At 42.1% G+C, this 15,882-nt stretch overlaps 1 protein-coding gene across 3 annotated transcripts in view; it reads right to left on the bottom strand.

Moving 5' to 3' along the window:
• phc2a (polyhomeotic homolog 2a (Drosophila)) overlaps positions 1-15,882 on the bottom strand; it is a 71,340-nt gene that overhangs the window by 48,351 nt on the left and 7,107 nt on the right. For all 3 annotated transcript variants that reach the window (XM_036133126.1, XM_021312916.2, XM_021312917.2), the window contains exon 5: positions 2,622-2,745. In XM_036133126.1, the coding sequence (XP_035989019.1) occupies positions 2,622-2,745 (124 nt within the window). The remainder of the gene's footprint in view (positions 1-2,621; positions 2,746-15,882) is intronic.

The following is a 15,882-nucleotide window of genomic DNA, read 5'->3' on the forward strand; positions in this document are numbered from 1 at the left end:
TACAATTAATCAATCTTATTTTTTAGGTGTTCCTGTTCTCACTGCCAATATTCCTGTGAGAGAGTGCATCTGTTGCCAGGAAATCAGCTTGGTTGTTGCTAAGATGGAAGAAGCCAGAAAGGAGATGGATGGAGAAATCCCTGACACAGACCATCCTGGCATGGAAGCGGTGTGTCTAAATATTTGGACATTGCAGGTTGCTTGGTCCCAATACAAGCAACAGTATAGGCATATAGCCTATAGACAATTTGTGAGATGGTGTTGGGACTATTTAGGCAAAGATACCAGGGCTGTGATACCCTCGTGTGCAGTCGGCTGTATAAGGGCCCACTTCCCACCCCCAGGACATGAAGATGACTTTACCTTTAGAGGTCACCTGTTGGCAGTTAAAAAAAATACCCAAGCTGAAAGAATAAAATCTAAAACATGCGTGTAAACAAAATTGTTGTGGTTATTATGTAATATAAGCAATTACTAATAAAATGATTTCATGGTCTTTTTGAAAATCGACTGAATGAGAGATTGATGGCATCATCTTTTGTTGGTTTCACAAATGAACTTGTCAGTGATGGGGGCTCTGATGCTGCATCAACCTGCTTAGTTTTTATTTTCTCCAGCTCTGCTAGCAGAATCTAAAAAAAAAAGCAGTGGGTAAAATTTCTCATAACAATTTTTTTTGATTGCTGGGGTGCATTTACACACAAGTGAATAAACAGATACAGGAAAGTAAAAGACAACACATGTAGACATAGATACATGAAAATAAAAAGACAAAGAGTGAAGCAACTAGTATAGCAGTGGTGATTCCTGACAAAGATTATTTCAAAAAGGACATCTAATTATCTCAGTATATATGCAGCAGAATTATGTGCTATATTATTAGCTTGAGAATGGGTGGAGGATACTAATATAAATAAAATATTTTGTAGTGATTATCTGCATTGAGTATTCAAAATGGATGTCCAAATAATCATCAAAATCCAGTTTATTAGTTATACTTTACCTAAGTGTCCTTACAGATGGTTAAGAGTCCTAACTTTGAGTGTGTAATAAATTATTTAAAATAATAAAAAAGAAAAGGTTCTGAAACCTATTCTGGTATTTGTTGTCTATGCATCACTCCATGCTAAGTTAGTTTTTTCTGAATGCTTAAACACAACCCTTGATTCTTATAGTACAATTTCTAAAACTATTAATACTTATAGCAAATCCACTCACTGAGTTCACAAAACTAAAAGAACAAACACTGCTTTGCACTCAATTTGCACTTTTGTAACACACACTTTGCACAACTGTAGGCACAATTCACCGCACGGCACTCTTTGTGGAACTGTAAACATAACTCAATGAAGCACTAAACAGATGCTGAAAACAGTACTGGTATTTTGCATGGCAAAAGTGAGGGGGGGGGGGGGGGGGCGAAAACCTAAATCTCGCCTAGGGCAACCAAAGGGCTAGAACCGGCCCTGGTTCCTGGGGCTCTATACACACATGTTAAAAGAATATTTTTCCTTTTCTCCAGGACTATTTCCACTGTAATACATTCCATTACTTGATCAACTGCTAAACTCATATGTTCCACTGCTTTTGCTTGCATTCTTTTAATAACAAATAGAGCCACACCACCGCCACGTTTGTGTTCTGTTTTTACAGAACATCTCATAACCTTCAAATGTTAAATTTAGGTTTGAATTGCGATTTAACCACATCTCTGAAACTGCTATGACATTAAACGAGAAACTAAGATTGGCTAAACATTCCTTTATTTTATCAAAGTTGGCCTGTAGGCTCTGATTATTAAAATTAATAATTGATATAATATCTTCAAGCTTATCTAATGAAGGCATTTGTGTGTCTTCAAAATACTTGCAATTTGTTTTAATGTGGTTATATAAGTGAATGTCTGGATCAACCTCGTTTAAGACAGATTGAACATCATGGTTTTCTGAGTTGAATATTGCAAATACCTGCATTACATTAAAACCATCCTCATCTTAAGAGGAAGATCTGTCACTGAACAAGTTTTTCATATTAATAAGGGGTGATTATGCATTTACATTAATTAGTTAGCCTATACTTGTCCAGCTCATCTTCTTCTCTGATTCAGATTACCTTTGCTTCTTCAGGAGTTCCTTTGAGTTTATTGAACACTCTACAATTTGTTGTAGAGTTGTTGTTGTTGTTGCCCAGCAGTCAGCTTCAGAGAAAACAGTTTGTCACGAGAAAACAAAATTTACTTTGTGGTCATATCTGAAGATGGTGTGCAGCAACTGTAGCATATTTTATTACAAAATCAATTTAAGATTCCTGACCGATCTGAGTGTATAATTGTTCTTAAGCAAAGAGCTTCTTTTCTTAAAGATCTTGGGTTAAACTATTTTAACCCAATATCGTAATTATATTATAAATACATTTATAATATACATTACTAGTTACAAGAAAATGGCTGAAATAATATTTCAATGTGATTTTTTTTTATTTTTTTGCTTTGGCGGCTTAGTTTAAAATCAATTCAGTCAAAGCAGTCTAATGGTATTCATACTGTAAAAGGTGGGTTTATTATGACAAAGCAGAAATCTTCCAAAAAGAAATGTTAAATAAAAAGTTTCCAGCGGCCTCACCTTGTTCTTAGACTCCAAACTGGTGTTTTTGTAGCTCCCATTCAACGTTCGTTTCTTCAGGTTCTGCAGACTGGTTTTACGGTTTGGGAAGAGGCCCATCCTCTTTGTGCATCCCACATTGTAGCTACCAGGATATATAACACATTCAAAAGAAGCTCTAAGTTAGCAGTGTAATGTAAATACAATACTTGTCACCGATTTGCCAGAAAACATACAAATACACTAATAATAATAGTCTCATTTCAAAAATACGGTGGAGAACATTGTATTCTGATGTTGAGGTTAGTGCCAGAAAATGTTGTAGCTGTCTGACATGTAGAAGGAGCTGCTTTTGCATGTGCTTCACATGTTTTTAACTGAAAATGGCTTATTCTAGTTGCACCTTCTCTAAACTGAAGTTAAAGCCAAGTGAAAGGAAACTGCCTCTTGACTCATTTGAAATACAAGGTGAAAAACAACTTGAAAAAAAGACAATAAATTCATAATACAGGATTTGTTTCTTGAAGCCTTGCCACTTTGCAAACGTAGTAAATCAACACGGTCACTTTAATGGTTAGATAAACCAATTTTGATTCTGATTCTGTCGATTAAAACAGTTTCAATCTCCTGTTCAGGAATTAATCTTCTACTGATGTTTATTAATAAGTACGGGTGCTTGATCCCAAAAATTGTATATACAGTATTGAGAAAAAAAGAATGTTTTTCCACATTGCATCATCTGTTATACATGCTGGCCCAGCCTTTAATGACTTGAAAAATGCAGCACGTGTTAAAATGAACCCTTACCACCCGTAATCCAGGTGATTTATACATATTAAATTTCAACCTTTCATTAATGACAAAGTTAAAAAAAAATGTCTTGGTCTACATCACATCTGAAGAAGCTTTGTAGAAACAAAGAATAGTGGGGACCGGGTCCTATAAACAGGCCAGGAACAAGCTCACCAAGGAGGTCCAGGCAGCTGAGAGACGCTATGGCAGAAAGCTAAAAATACAGCTTTTGTAAGACTACAGGCCTTTAGCCCTGATGTCTGTGATCCTGAAATCATCAACATGATGCTCCACCCTCTGCAGTTATCTTACCAGGCAAACAGATTGACAGATGACGCAGTCACCTTGAGACTACAGTTCATCCTGCACCACCTAGACCATCCAGGGACATATGCCAGGGTCCTGTTTGTGGACTTCTGCTCAGCCTTCAACACCATCAACCTAGTCATCCTCCACTAGAACCTCACCCAGTTCACAGTGTCAGCCTCCACCAGTCAGTGAATCACCAGCTTCCTGACTGACTGGCAGCAGAAAGTGAGCCTGAGGAGCATCTTCTCCTCCTCAAGAACATTCAGCACAAGCAAAGCCCAGGGGTGTGTTCTCTCTTGCTCTTCTCTCTGTACAAAAATGACTGGACCTCAGGAGACCCATCTGTGAACTCCTAAAGTTCGCAGATGACACCACTGTCGTTGTTCAGATCCAGGAAGGCGATGAGTCTCCATTCAGACAGTCAGTGGACTGGCTAGTCCAGTGAAGATGACGGTGGATTTCAAAAGAAAACATCCCACACTGCTTGGCCTCACCATCCTCAACAACACTGTTTGCTGTGGATCACTTACGGTTCCTAGGAACCACCCTTTTCGGGACCTGAAACTGTCCTCACACATAGACACTGTGGGAAACTTAAGAAGTCCAACCTTCCACTGGAGCTCCATCATTCTACGGTCATCTTCTCCACTGCCATCATTTAGTCTGTCCAGTGTTCATCTATCACTATGTAGTTTGGCTCAGCCACAAAGCAGGACAGGTCCAAACTACAATGAACATTCAGAGAGGACGATCAGGGCTGTATCTTCCCTCAACCCAGGACTTGTACAGGTTTAGGGTCAGGAGAACAGCAGCTAACATCTCTGCTAACCACACACATTCTGGACACAAACTGCACAGACCTTCAGTCGGCACCATTTGCACAAACCAGCCGTCACAGAGACAGTTTCTTCCTCCAGGCAGAGTAATATGTAATACTCAGAATAATATGTTCTAGACCAATCCAACCATGTCTTCCTTTTTTGCTGAAAACATATGCATTCATATTTACAAGGAAAATATTTCTATTTACCTTTTTTGTATATTGTACTTAAATGGCATTCATCCAGAGCAAAGTGGAACTGAATTCAAATTCTTTGTTGTATGAAGCAACTCACTGATTAAACCTGATGCTGATTTCTGTAGGTTAGTCTCTGAGCTGGTCAGTAAATGATTTAAATAACCGAAATTAGTCTTTATAGAAATGTATACATTACCTTTCTTACAATAGCTACAGGTGCTCCCCAAGGATATCTGTTAGCCCCGTTTTTGAAAACTTGTCAAGACAGTGACAAAATAGTCCCAAAATATTATTTAATGCAAATGGTCATGTTAACCTTTTTAAGTTTGGGAGAATTAAGCATTTTCCCACTAGAGTAATCACTACTGAAATTGCAACTGATTTAAAACAATTCAAAGCAATGTCTTGTTCATACTGGTAATTGGTTAAACAATCTTTAATTAAGTTTTGTTTTTCATTTTGTTACAAAAGGTACTTTCCTTTTACGGCCTGAAAGAAACTTGTGTAATGGGCCTTCCTCTGTGTTGGAATATGGCAATACTATTTATATGCATGCGTCTTCTTCCTTACGGCGAATACCAAACTCACATCATGCAGCATAAAGCTTTGCAAAAAATGCAGCCTCACATACTCACCCTACCTTGTACCTTGTATGAATCTTTAGTATAGATGTCTTTAAATCAGTGAAGAAAATGCACACGTAAAGTTTAGGTAAACTAGGTTCAGGAGCAGCAAAACAAACCCAGACCATCACACCACCACCATCAGATGTTACTGTTGCCATGATGTTCTTTTTCAGTTACTTTCAGAATCAGACATACTTTAATAATCCCAGAGGGGAATTATTTTTATGCCAGCTTTACTCAACAGCACATCTATCCTGGACTGCCCTATTCAGCTAAATCACTGCCCCCCCCCCCCCCCCGCCCTTCTAAAAACAAAAAAAAAAAAAAAAAAACACAGGTTGATGGCATCAGGTGGCGATCTGTCAGCTCATCCAACACCTGGGCAAGTAAAGTACAAATTATTATATTGTGGCATAGGCATAGCCTTTTGTATTTTATCATGTGAGCAGAGATAAAACATAGTCTAAAGGCCTGTTCATAATCTGAAAGGAAAATTTTTATTTTTCATTTTCTTGAGGTGACAACAACAGGAACAAAGTTCGTTCTGGTCATGTCATTTCTTTATACACGTCAGACGCGCTAAGGAAATGCCCTGTGGGAATCCCCTTAGCAAAGATGGCAAATTTGCTTTGATTTAGGAAGAGGAGAATAACACTTGAAGTAGCAGAGGAGGAATATTTACTGATATTATGCGCAATTGCAGAGGATATGGAAATAAAGAGGCAACCGAGGTGGCATGTTTGATTCTGACCAATCACACAATTCTTTCTGCTTGCGGAATATGAACAGACCTTAATTCAGAAGTCTACCTTGGCTAACTGTGGAAAGTAGATGAATTATCCCCTCCCCAGGTTTTGTTGGTAGAGCTCCAGTTTTGGTAGAGCTCCAGTTTTGCAAGGAAGCTGCAGATAGTGGCCTTGGACTGGACCAGCATTATCCCTGGAGCTTCAATGTGACCTTGTTCATTTTCCCAAAGAAGTCAGAGATGTAAAAATTTTATGGCGACAAGACCACAGCTGGGCCTTCAAGGATGCGTCAGCCTGGTCAAGAAATTCAATGACTGAAGGGGAAAGCTTGCACAGTCAGGGCAAGCAGTTGCCCTTTGGCTGTTAGTGCACCTCTGTGGAGCAGCAGGCGCATAATTTCCCCCACACAACTGTCTGAAGAGCCTATCATTCAGCACATGTGCTTTTGTTTATGGCCTTGACCGCAACTCCAGTGACTGATGGATTGACGGGGACAATTTTTTGGCCACAAAGTTTTGACAGTGCAGTACGTAGTGCACTGTTAACACACGGGGGGCTTGCTGCTTCAGCAGGATGGTGAATATCTTCTGATCATTGCAGGGGTTAAAGCAAAAATAATCAGTTTGACTGAAATTTTTTTTGAGTCAGCCCATATATTCCCGGGACCGTGGACATAGTGCCACATTAGTTACCTCATTTGCTTATTGTGCAAAGTCAACTTTAACCAAATCTGGTAGTTTTACAATATGCAATGACCATTCCTGTATCTCTGCCACCTTTCAGCTTCAGAGCCTTGGCGCCATCCTAGACAGCCTCTCCATCCTGGTTAACTGGTTAACGTTCATTTCTGCAACTGGTTAACGTTCATCTCTGCAACTGGTTAACGTTCATCTCTGCAGCATCAAGTTCTTCCTTCACACTTCACACTTCCTTCACACGCCAAGCTGGTCCACAGTCTAATTTAGTTTCAGCTTCCTTCCCTCCCTGTCCCCCAGAAAACCCTCGGTAAACTGAAACTGGTACAAAAGACAGCAGCTTTCCTCGTTACATCATCTACTTCACACCTGAACATTAACTCCAATGGCTCCCTGCCACATTCAATATAAATCAATCCTATGAACATACAAGGCCGACCACAGCCTTGGACAAAGCAGGACACATAACCAACACTATGATGACATCATATATTTTAATTTAACACAGATCGCGCAACCATGCTCAAGGGTTCTAGGGCAAGGCAAACTATTTCCAGAATTCGAAAACAAGAAGGCAGCATAGTCACAGACCATAGTCAAATTAATGATGCATTCAGGGACCTTTATGAGGAGCACTACAGCTCACAATCACAAACCAATTCTAACATGACTGATGATTTTCTAGCTAAGCTTCACATTCCTGTAATTTCAACAGAACTTAAGAATAAGTTAGATGAACCCATTTCCCATGCAGAAGTCTCCCTAGCAATAGCCTCTATGCAACCTGGCAAATGTTCAGGACCGGATGGTCTCCCCGCAGAATTTTCAAACAATTCTCAGACTTACTCTCTGTACAGCTCAGCTTCACCCTTACTGATTGTTTTAAACACGGATCCCTTCCTCACCCATTTTTCGAAACTTGTATCACACTTATTCAAATAAAAGGCAAAGATCCAGTGGAATGCACATCATACAGACCTATCTCTCTCCTGAATACTGATGTAAAAATTCTAGCCAAAATCCTTGCCCATAGACTTGAAACGGTTTTACCTTCAGTTATTTCAAAAGACCAAACAGGCTTCATTAAAGGTCGGCACTCATATTTTAATGTAAAAAGACTACTTAATATTGTTTGTTCTACTGCCACAGATTCAGCTGAGTGTGTTGTCTCTCTGGACGCCGAAAAAGCCTTTGACCAGGTTGAGTTTGACTATCTATTTGCGGTCCTCAGCAGATTTGACTTTGGAGGAAACTTCATTTCATGGATTAAACTATTATACCAGCAACCATCTGCCACAGTTTGTACCAACTTTCAGACCTCAAAACCATTTATATTACAAAGAGGCACCCGTCAGGGATGCCCTCTTAGCCCCCTGTTTTTTAGATCTGGCCATAGAGCCCCTCGCCATTGCACTTAAAACCAGTAAAGAGATATCCAGCATTTGGAGGAACAACATGGAATACAAAGTGTCGCTTTACGCAGATGAACTTTTTATTTCCAAACCATCAACCTCATTGCCTTTTGCTCTCAATATATTTATCCAATTTGGTCAGATTTCCAGGTATAAGTTGAACCTTACCTAAAGTGAGCTTTTCCCATTAGGTAATAAAGCTAGCATGTCAGATTTTGCTAATCTGCCGTTCAGAATTGAAAGACAAAAATTGACATACCTTGGTATCACAGTGACAAAAAAAACATAAAAATCTGTTCAATGAGAATTTGATTCAGCTGTTGAAACAAGTGAAGGGATCCCTCACAAAGTGAAGACACCCTTTTCAATGTCCCTTGTGGGACGGATCAACTCAATTAAAATGAATATACTACCCAAATTTCTGCACCTTTTTCAGACATTACCTATTTTTATTCCTAATACTTTTTTAATGAGCTAGACTCAACTTTTTCGTCTTTCATCTGGCAGGGTAAACGCCCAAGGCTTAATAAATTACAACTCCAAAAACCTAAACAGCAAGGGGGGTTTGCCTTCCCTAATTTTCGGTTCTATTACTGGGCCGCCAATCTTAGATGCCTAGTGTTCTGGTATTTCTATCATAACCAGGGTGGCTGTCCTGACTGGGTGGCTATGGAGCTACGCAGTGGTAATAATTTGTCCATGCTCTGTTCCCCACTCTCACTTTCCTCATCTAACCCTATTTTAAACCCAGTAGTGAAACACTTGCTGAAAATATGGGGCCAGTTTAGGAAATACTTTAAAACTCCACGATTTTTCCTTCTTAAGCCCAATTGCATTTAACCATTTTTTTAAATGGACGCGCTATGTTCAATGTTCAGGATGGGGTGTTTCTAGAGTGGCACCGGAGGGGACTTACTTACTTTAACGACCGTAGAGAAGAAGAACAAAATACGGTTTACATAAATCCTATTTTTTTTTTTTCGATATTTACAAACCAGAAACTTTATTCAGTCTCACTTGTCAGGCTCAATCTCTCTGCCAGAGGACACACTGTTGGAAACCATCCTATTATTGAAGCCGACTCATAAAGGGCTGGTTTTGAGGCTTTATAATAAAATGTTGACCATGAAAGAGACCTCCACACTAAAGCTTCATGGGAAGAAGACTTGAATATAACCATACTGGATGAGACATGGGACTCTATACTTAAACTGGTGAATACAACATCTCTGTGTGCGCGCCATTGCCTCATCCTGTTTAAAATAGTACATAGAACTCATCTCTCCAAAAACAAACTATCCCATTTCTATCCAGAAGTCACCCCATACTGCGATAAATGCAAAACTGCTGTAGCCACACTGGTCTATATGTACTGGTCTTGCCCAGCTCTTGGTCAGTTCTGATTCAGATGTTCAATCTGCTGAACTTTCTCACCTGCTGGCTCATAAATCCAAATAAAAACTTTGACCACCGCTACTTTCATCTATGTCATCTGTGGCCAGTTTGAGACGCTCTTCCAAAAGTTATGATTGACTACTGATGAAGCTCAGATTGACAGATGTCCGCGTCGCAAAGACCCGCCCTACTCTCTGATTGGCTAATGTCCCGGCTCTGCCAGGTTTCATTGGTTGAGAGCAGCTTCAGTTTAAAACCTTGAAAAAAAAGTCTAGACGGAACAATTTGCGCTCATTTCCCAAATGACGGAAATCCGTCGCAGCGACGGATAACTTTAACTCCTGGATCATAGCTGGCGCTCCATCCGTGGTGCAGGCGATGATGTTCGTCAGTGAGATGTCCCTCTACCGCAGGAACTTAGTCAGGGCAGTGAAGATGGTTTCCCCTCGCGTGTCTGTGGTCAGGTATTCCCCGCAATGGAAATCCTCCACTAGGTTCCTCCGGGACACATAACGAACATAGGCCATCAGGAGGACATTGTTGTCGGCCTTGGTGGTTTCATCCAGCTGGACACTGAAGGGACAGCCGCGCAACTTTGCGCACCGCTGTTCCTCTATGTATGTTGACATCTCCTGTATGCGCCGGGCAACACTGTCTTTACTGAGCGGGGTGGCCTTGGTGACTGGCACTGGTTCGTGCTGTATTACAGTAGATATTGCCTCCTTTATTGCGAGAATAACAAGACACTCCTCCACAGTGAACCGTAAGCCGGCATTTGCAATCAGCAGTTCTGTCATGTATAGGGTGAGGTTGGTGGTTGGACCCTTGTTTTCCGCCATGATTGGTTGTAATGTTGGGTGTGATTAAATGTGGTTACATTATCGTGCTTGTCTACATCTTTATTGGTTAGTTTTAGCCCACAAAGATGAGGTGACTACTGTCAAAAGTAGCGTTTGTGTTTCCCGGGTTTCGCTGCTGCTGTCGTGGATCTATGGAGACCGTTCCAGCTTGGCTTGTCTAATCGTGATCAGAGAGCAGAGGGGAGCTCTCCAGGGGCGTCGTCGGAGTTTACTCCCTTTTAACCAGGGGTGGAAACAGCAGACTTGGGTTCTTGGTCTCAGACAACAGCTTTATTTTTTGTTGGGAAACCATAAAAGTTTAAAATGTAGCGTTCAAATTAACTTTGTACAAGCCAAATTGTGGCGTCCCCATACCAGCCCTCACACGTCCATCGCCCCCTAAAATGTTTAAAACTGCCCCCTTTGAGAAACCATACCCTAAATACATATGCAAATCTATATAAATGCCTGGAAGCCACCCACCACGTTTCCAAATAACCATGGCAATGGTGCTGTCAGGCAGTCACAGAGACACCTCAAAGGATATTTGTAGTGAATGACAGCAAACCAACAGCTTCTTGAGTGACATCAGCAACTCATTAAAGAAACTGTCTGAAATAATAATGTTTTTTTAATCCCAATAGCGTAATGCTAATTGTTGTAATGTACTATACATCCAAATGCCTCCCGTACTTCAATGAGGAGGGCTGTCACCACACACTTTGTGAAGGTGTCATACTGTCATGTCTGGGTTCAGGTCTGGGCTCCCTCTCTCTCTCTTCTCTGCAGGGCGTGACGGGCAGGTGCTCCCCATCACCGTTAATCAGAGCCTTTCTTAAGGGACGGAAACCAGGAGGAGGGTGTCAGTTCTTTTTTGCTTCCAGCGTGGTACTTGGCCGACCAAACTCTTTTCCGAGTAACCTCCAAGCCAGTTCTTAATTCCGTGTCTCTGTTTCCTTCCCAAAACCCTTGACCCAAGCCAGAGATCGCCAGTCTGCTTTTAACCCTCCTACCTGAGGTCACCTGCCTGTCCACCCTCCAACACCATCTGCACTAGAGAGAGAGTCACCGGATTTGCACCAACCTCCCGGACCCCAGACACCACCCTCCCTGGGTCAAGCCAAGCCTCAACCTCTGTGAGTTAACCGTCCTCCACAATTCTCATCAGCGCCAGCCTGTTGTTCACCAGTGCCCTCATCTTTCACAGCAGAACTAGTGACGATCCAGCCCGCCATCACCGCCTCTGTTTGCACTGCATCTTGACAATAAACTTCCCTAACATACTGTCTGTCTCCGTAGTCTCCCTGATTCAGAGTTAATTTTCTTTAAAGGAGAAGTCCGGTCAACAAGGAAAAATCAGGGGATCATTAGCTATACCTAAAACTAATACGTTTGTGGTTATTTAATGAATTTAGCATAAATCAATAAGAAAAAAAAGCATAAATTGTTGTCTGGATCACTGTGTATGGCATCACATCCTGTGACGTAACATCGCGGAGAGCCAACGGCAGTTCGCCGCGCTTTACAAGCTCTGTGCTCGGGGAAGGCAGGTCTTTGGTTCTCCACAACCACTTTCGAGCTATTTCCTTCTGTATAATTTTCACCTAAACTAGTGCACTCTCACAAACTCCCAAAGGTATTAAATGTTCACTTATATACAGAAAGCCTATAATTTATTTATTTATTTTATTTCACTTCCTTTTTTAAGGTATCACATTACACATGTCAGCTTAAATAATAATACATATGATTTAGCAATGGTATCAAGGTGTTACTCGATTGTATCTGTTGCTTTATGTCTGTTGGTTGTGCTGTTCTTTTTGCGTCTCTTTCCAGGTGATTGAGCAAACAGAGGACGTTTTATCATTCTCTTCCTTTTATCTCTTCTTTCTTTCACCTCTTCTCTTTCTTTTTTTTCTTTCTCTTGTTCTTCCTTTACTCTCCTACTTTCCCATTGTAGTGTCCATATAATTTGAAATTCTCCCTGCAGGAATCACAATAAAGCTATTTACATGCACAAATCAAGCGGAGCATTATGGCGAAAGCTGTTTGCTCGACTTGTGAAAGCAAAATCTGTCGAGCTCTATTTGGCATTAAGACATCAATTCTTATTGCCACATTGCTAGACAGGACACTGGGAAAAAAAATAAAATAAAAAATACAAGCAAACTCAATAGGAGCTGTTGTACAGAGCTGCGAACAGAAACAATTATTTTGGATTTCCTGAGGACTTCACCATTGAAATTCGCGAGAGCTATCGTTGAAGCAACAATGCTCACGTGCATGGCAGTTGGATGTAACAATACATCAGGTAAAAGTAGAAAAAACATTAGTTTTTTCACCTTTCCGATTCATCATCCACCATGGGCTGTTTTGCTGGATTACCAATGTGAAGAGGGAGGATTTGCTATCGTGCTTCTGGCCAGAGAGAAAACACGTCGTCTGTAGCCAAGGCGGGGACAGGACCCTCCTCTGGCACAACGCCTCCCCCCTCCCACTTCGATTATGTCTCTCAGGTCTCGTCCGGCCCTCTCTGAGAACCAACCGGCGGACGAACCCATGCAGCTAGGGAGAACTCAGCTATCCCCAGAAGAGAGGGACAGGTGTATGAGGGCTAAAAACGGTGCCTCTACTGTGGTGACTCCGGGCATTTTTGTTTATCCTGTCCCATTTGTCTAAAAGATCTAGCCCGCCAGTAGTTCAGGGTGTGGTCCAAGATTCACAACATCCAGTCCTGGCCTTAGTAGATTCGGACTCCGAGCAGAGTCTTATAGATCCCGCCTTGGTTCATAGGCTTCGCATACTTGTTCGTCTACTGCCATCTCCTGTCTCTGTTGCTGCTTTGGATGGCAGCCTCCTCGCTACCATTACCCATCAGACACTCCCCCTTCAATTCATCTCCTCCGGAAATCACCATTAGAACATCTCCTTCTTTGTTTTTCCCACCAAACTGTTATGGTGACAGCACAGCAGGGGTGAGTGTCCTGTTTTCTGTTTATCTCAGCATGTTCTGTGTTATTTTCTTTGGCCCTATGTCTCGCCCCTCCCTACGGTTCTCTTCCCTGTGTTCTGGAACCATCCTCCGCCAAGCCACCGCCTTCTGCCACCTTCACACCTGAGACTCATCATCTTCATCACACGCAAGATAAAAACCCGGTCGATCTCACCACTCATCACTGGATCGTCTGCTGCATTCATCCTGGTGCCGCTGATTCTCCTAGAGCTCCCTTCGTCTAGACAAAATATTTCCCTGGTGTTTCTCCCTTGCGCTAATCCCATTTCTGTGTTTCCTTTCAGGTTCACTCACCTTGCTGATCTTCAGCCAGCTGGGCTCGCGACCGATTCTCCCCTCCCGGACGCTGCCACTGCGGCTCACCATCCACTTCCCAGTTGGTTGCTTGCCGGCCGGTGCCCTCCTCCTCTGGGTCTCGAGTCAGTCGTTCCCGGGTTACCTGGGTTAGTCCCCCTGGTCCGCGCTTTTCATCCACGTTCCTGCGCCCTCCCCCCTGGAGAACCGTACTCCCCGCTGTACTTAAACCCTTTACTGCTCTAATTAAAAGAAACAGTTTTTTCTGAGTGGTTGCGTGTGGGTCCGTTCCGTGAAACCTAAACACAAACACTCACCTGTTGTTTTGGGGCACCCATGGTTGGTTGCTCATAACCCCCACATAAATTGGAGAGAATCTTGTATAGAGACATGAAGCTCCAGTTGCCTTGCTTCTTGTCTTCAGTCAGCCCTTCCTCACTCTTCGGTTGGTCCTGTCTCCCTTGGGGTCCCTCCCGACCTGTCTCTGGTTCCACCCGAGTACCATGATCTCCAGCGGGTGTTTAGCAAGGACTTAGCACCAAGCCTTCCACCTCCCCTATGACTGCTCCGTAGATCTCCTCTCAGGGACCCCTTTTGCCGTCAACCCGTCTATATATGTTGTCCCTGTCAGAGCAGGGAGCCATAGAGAAATATATCGCGGAGTCACTGAAAGTGGGCATTATTCTCACATCATCCTCCCCAGTCGGGGCAGGATTTTTCTTTGTTGAGAAAAAAGATAAGACACTGCGTCCCTGCATAGACTACTGAGGCCTAAATCAAATAACCATTAAAAATAAATACTCCTTATCCCTCCTGGCATCAGTCTAGTGCGAGCGGCTCAATCAGGAGCTAGAGAACACCCTCCGCTGTGTCTGCTCCCACAGCCCCACCTCCTGGAGTCAGCATCTTGCCTGGGTGGAGTATTCACATAACTCACACATATCTGCAGCCACCGGGTTGTCCCTCTTTGAGGCATCCCTGGGCTATCAGCCCTCTCTCCTCCCCTCTTCCTTCCCTGATTCAGCCCTTCCATCCATCAGGTCGTACCTTCTTTGGTGCCGTAAAGCCTGGGACCGGACTAAGGCTGCCCTGGAACGCACCTCTGCTTTTGCAGACCGCAAGTGACTCGTGGCACCAGCTTTTGCCCCTCCATATTCTTCCATCGGCCATGTCCTCCAGCCAGTGGCGGTTCTAGACCAAATTTACCAGGGAAGCCTGGTAAATTTGGTGGGGCCTATGGTGGGGTTGGGCCTATGTTTTTTCATGGGGGCACAGAAAAAAAAATTAAACCAGCAACAACTGGGCAAAATGTAATCATTTGATATGTAAAGTGAACCACTTGTGTCTCTGGAACTGCAGGTTGCAGACCCTTGAAAACTGTGATCCTATCTCACTACGGCTGAAGCTAAAAGTGACACATTAATTTTAAAATTATTTTCAAAATAAAAATGTGAAGGTACAAAATTGAATGGTCCCAAGGGACCAACCAGTTATGATTTCTGTTCCAGCACATATAATCATAGGAAATTGATTCAGTATTATGTCTTCAGTACAGGGGCCATAACAGGGGCCCTGATCAGTTCTACAGGGGCACTGGCCCCTGGTGGCCCCTGTCTAGAACCTCCCATGCCTCCAGCAGCACCAATGTTGCTATCATTCCACAACTACAAGCAACTTTACGCAACTATTTATGGACGTGAGATTGTCTCCACCTTAGGAATCATCACATTTGACTTGTTAGGAAATAATCTTCTGATTCGACACGTTTTCTTTTTCAGTGAGAATGAAAGTGTAACTTAGATGAGTTACATGCATTTAATTCTCAGAGACAGATGGGTTATTACATTTACATGTGACAAAAACAGAGGAATATTTACAGTGTCCATCTGACTGAGGTTCCTTCATTTTTTAGTTGTGTAACATTGTTGTATAATGCTAAATAAGATTCTATTTCTTTGTACAGATTTTAAAACATAAAAGTTCCAACTCATGAAAAAAACATTGGGTTTGGTGCTCCTTGAGCTAAATAAAACTGAATAGAGTTATATTTCAGTGGATTTGTGTGAGAATTTAGAATTTTTTTTAGAATTTTATGGTTTGCTAATGCCGATTAAAAACATTTGTATGGCTTCCGCAAATTTTC

This window comes from Fundulus heteroclitus, unplaced genomic scaffold (assembly GCF_011125445.2).
Source record: "Fundulus heteroclitus isolate FHET01 unplaced genomic scaffold, MU-UCD_Fhet_4.1 scaffold_58, whole genome shotgun sequence".
In the NCBI taxonomy this organism is placed as follows: Eukaryota; Metazoa; Chordata; class Actinopteri; order Cyprinodontiformes; family Fundulidae; genus Fundulus; species Fundulus heteroclitus.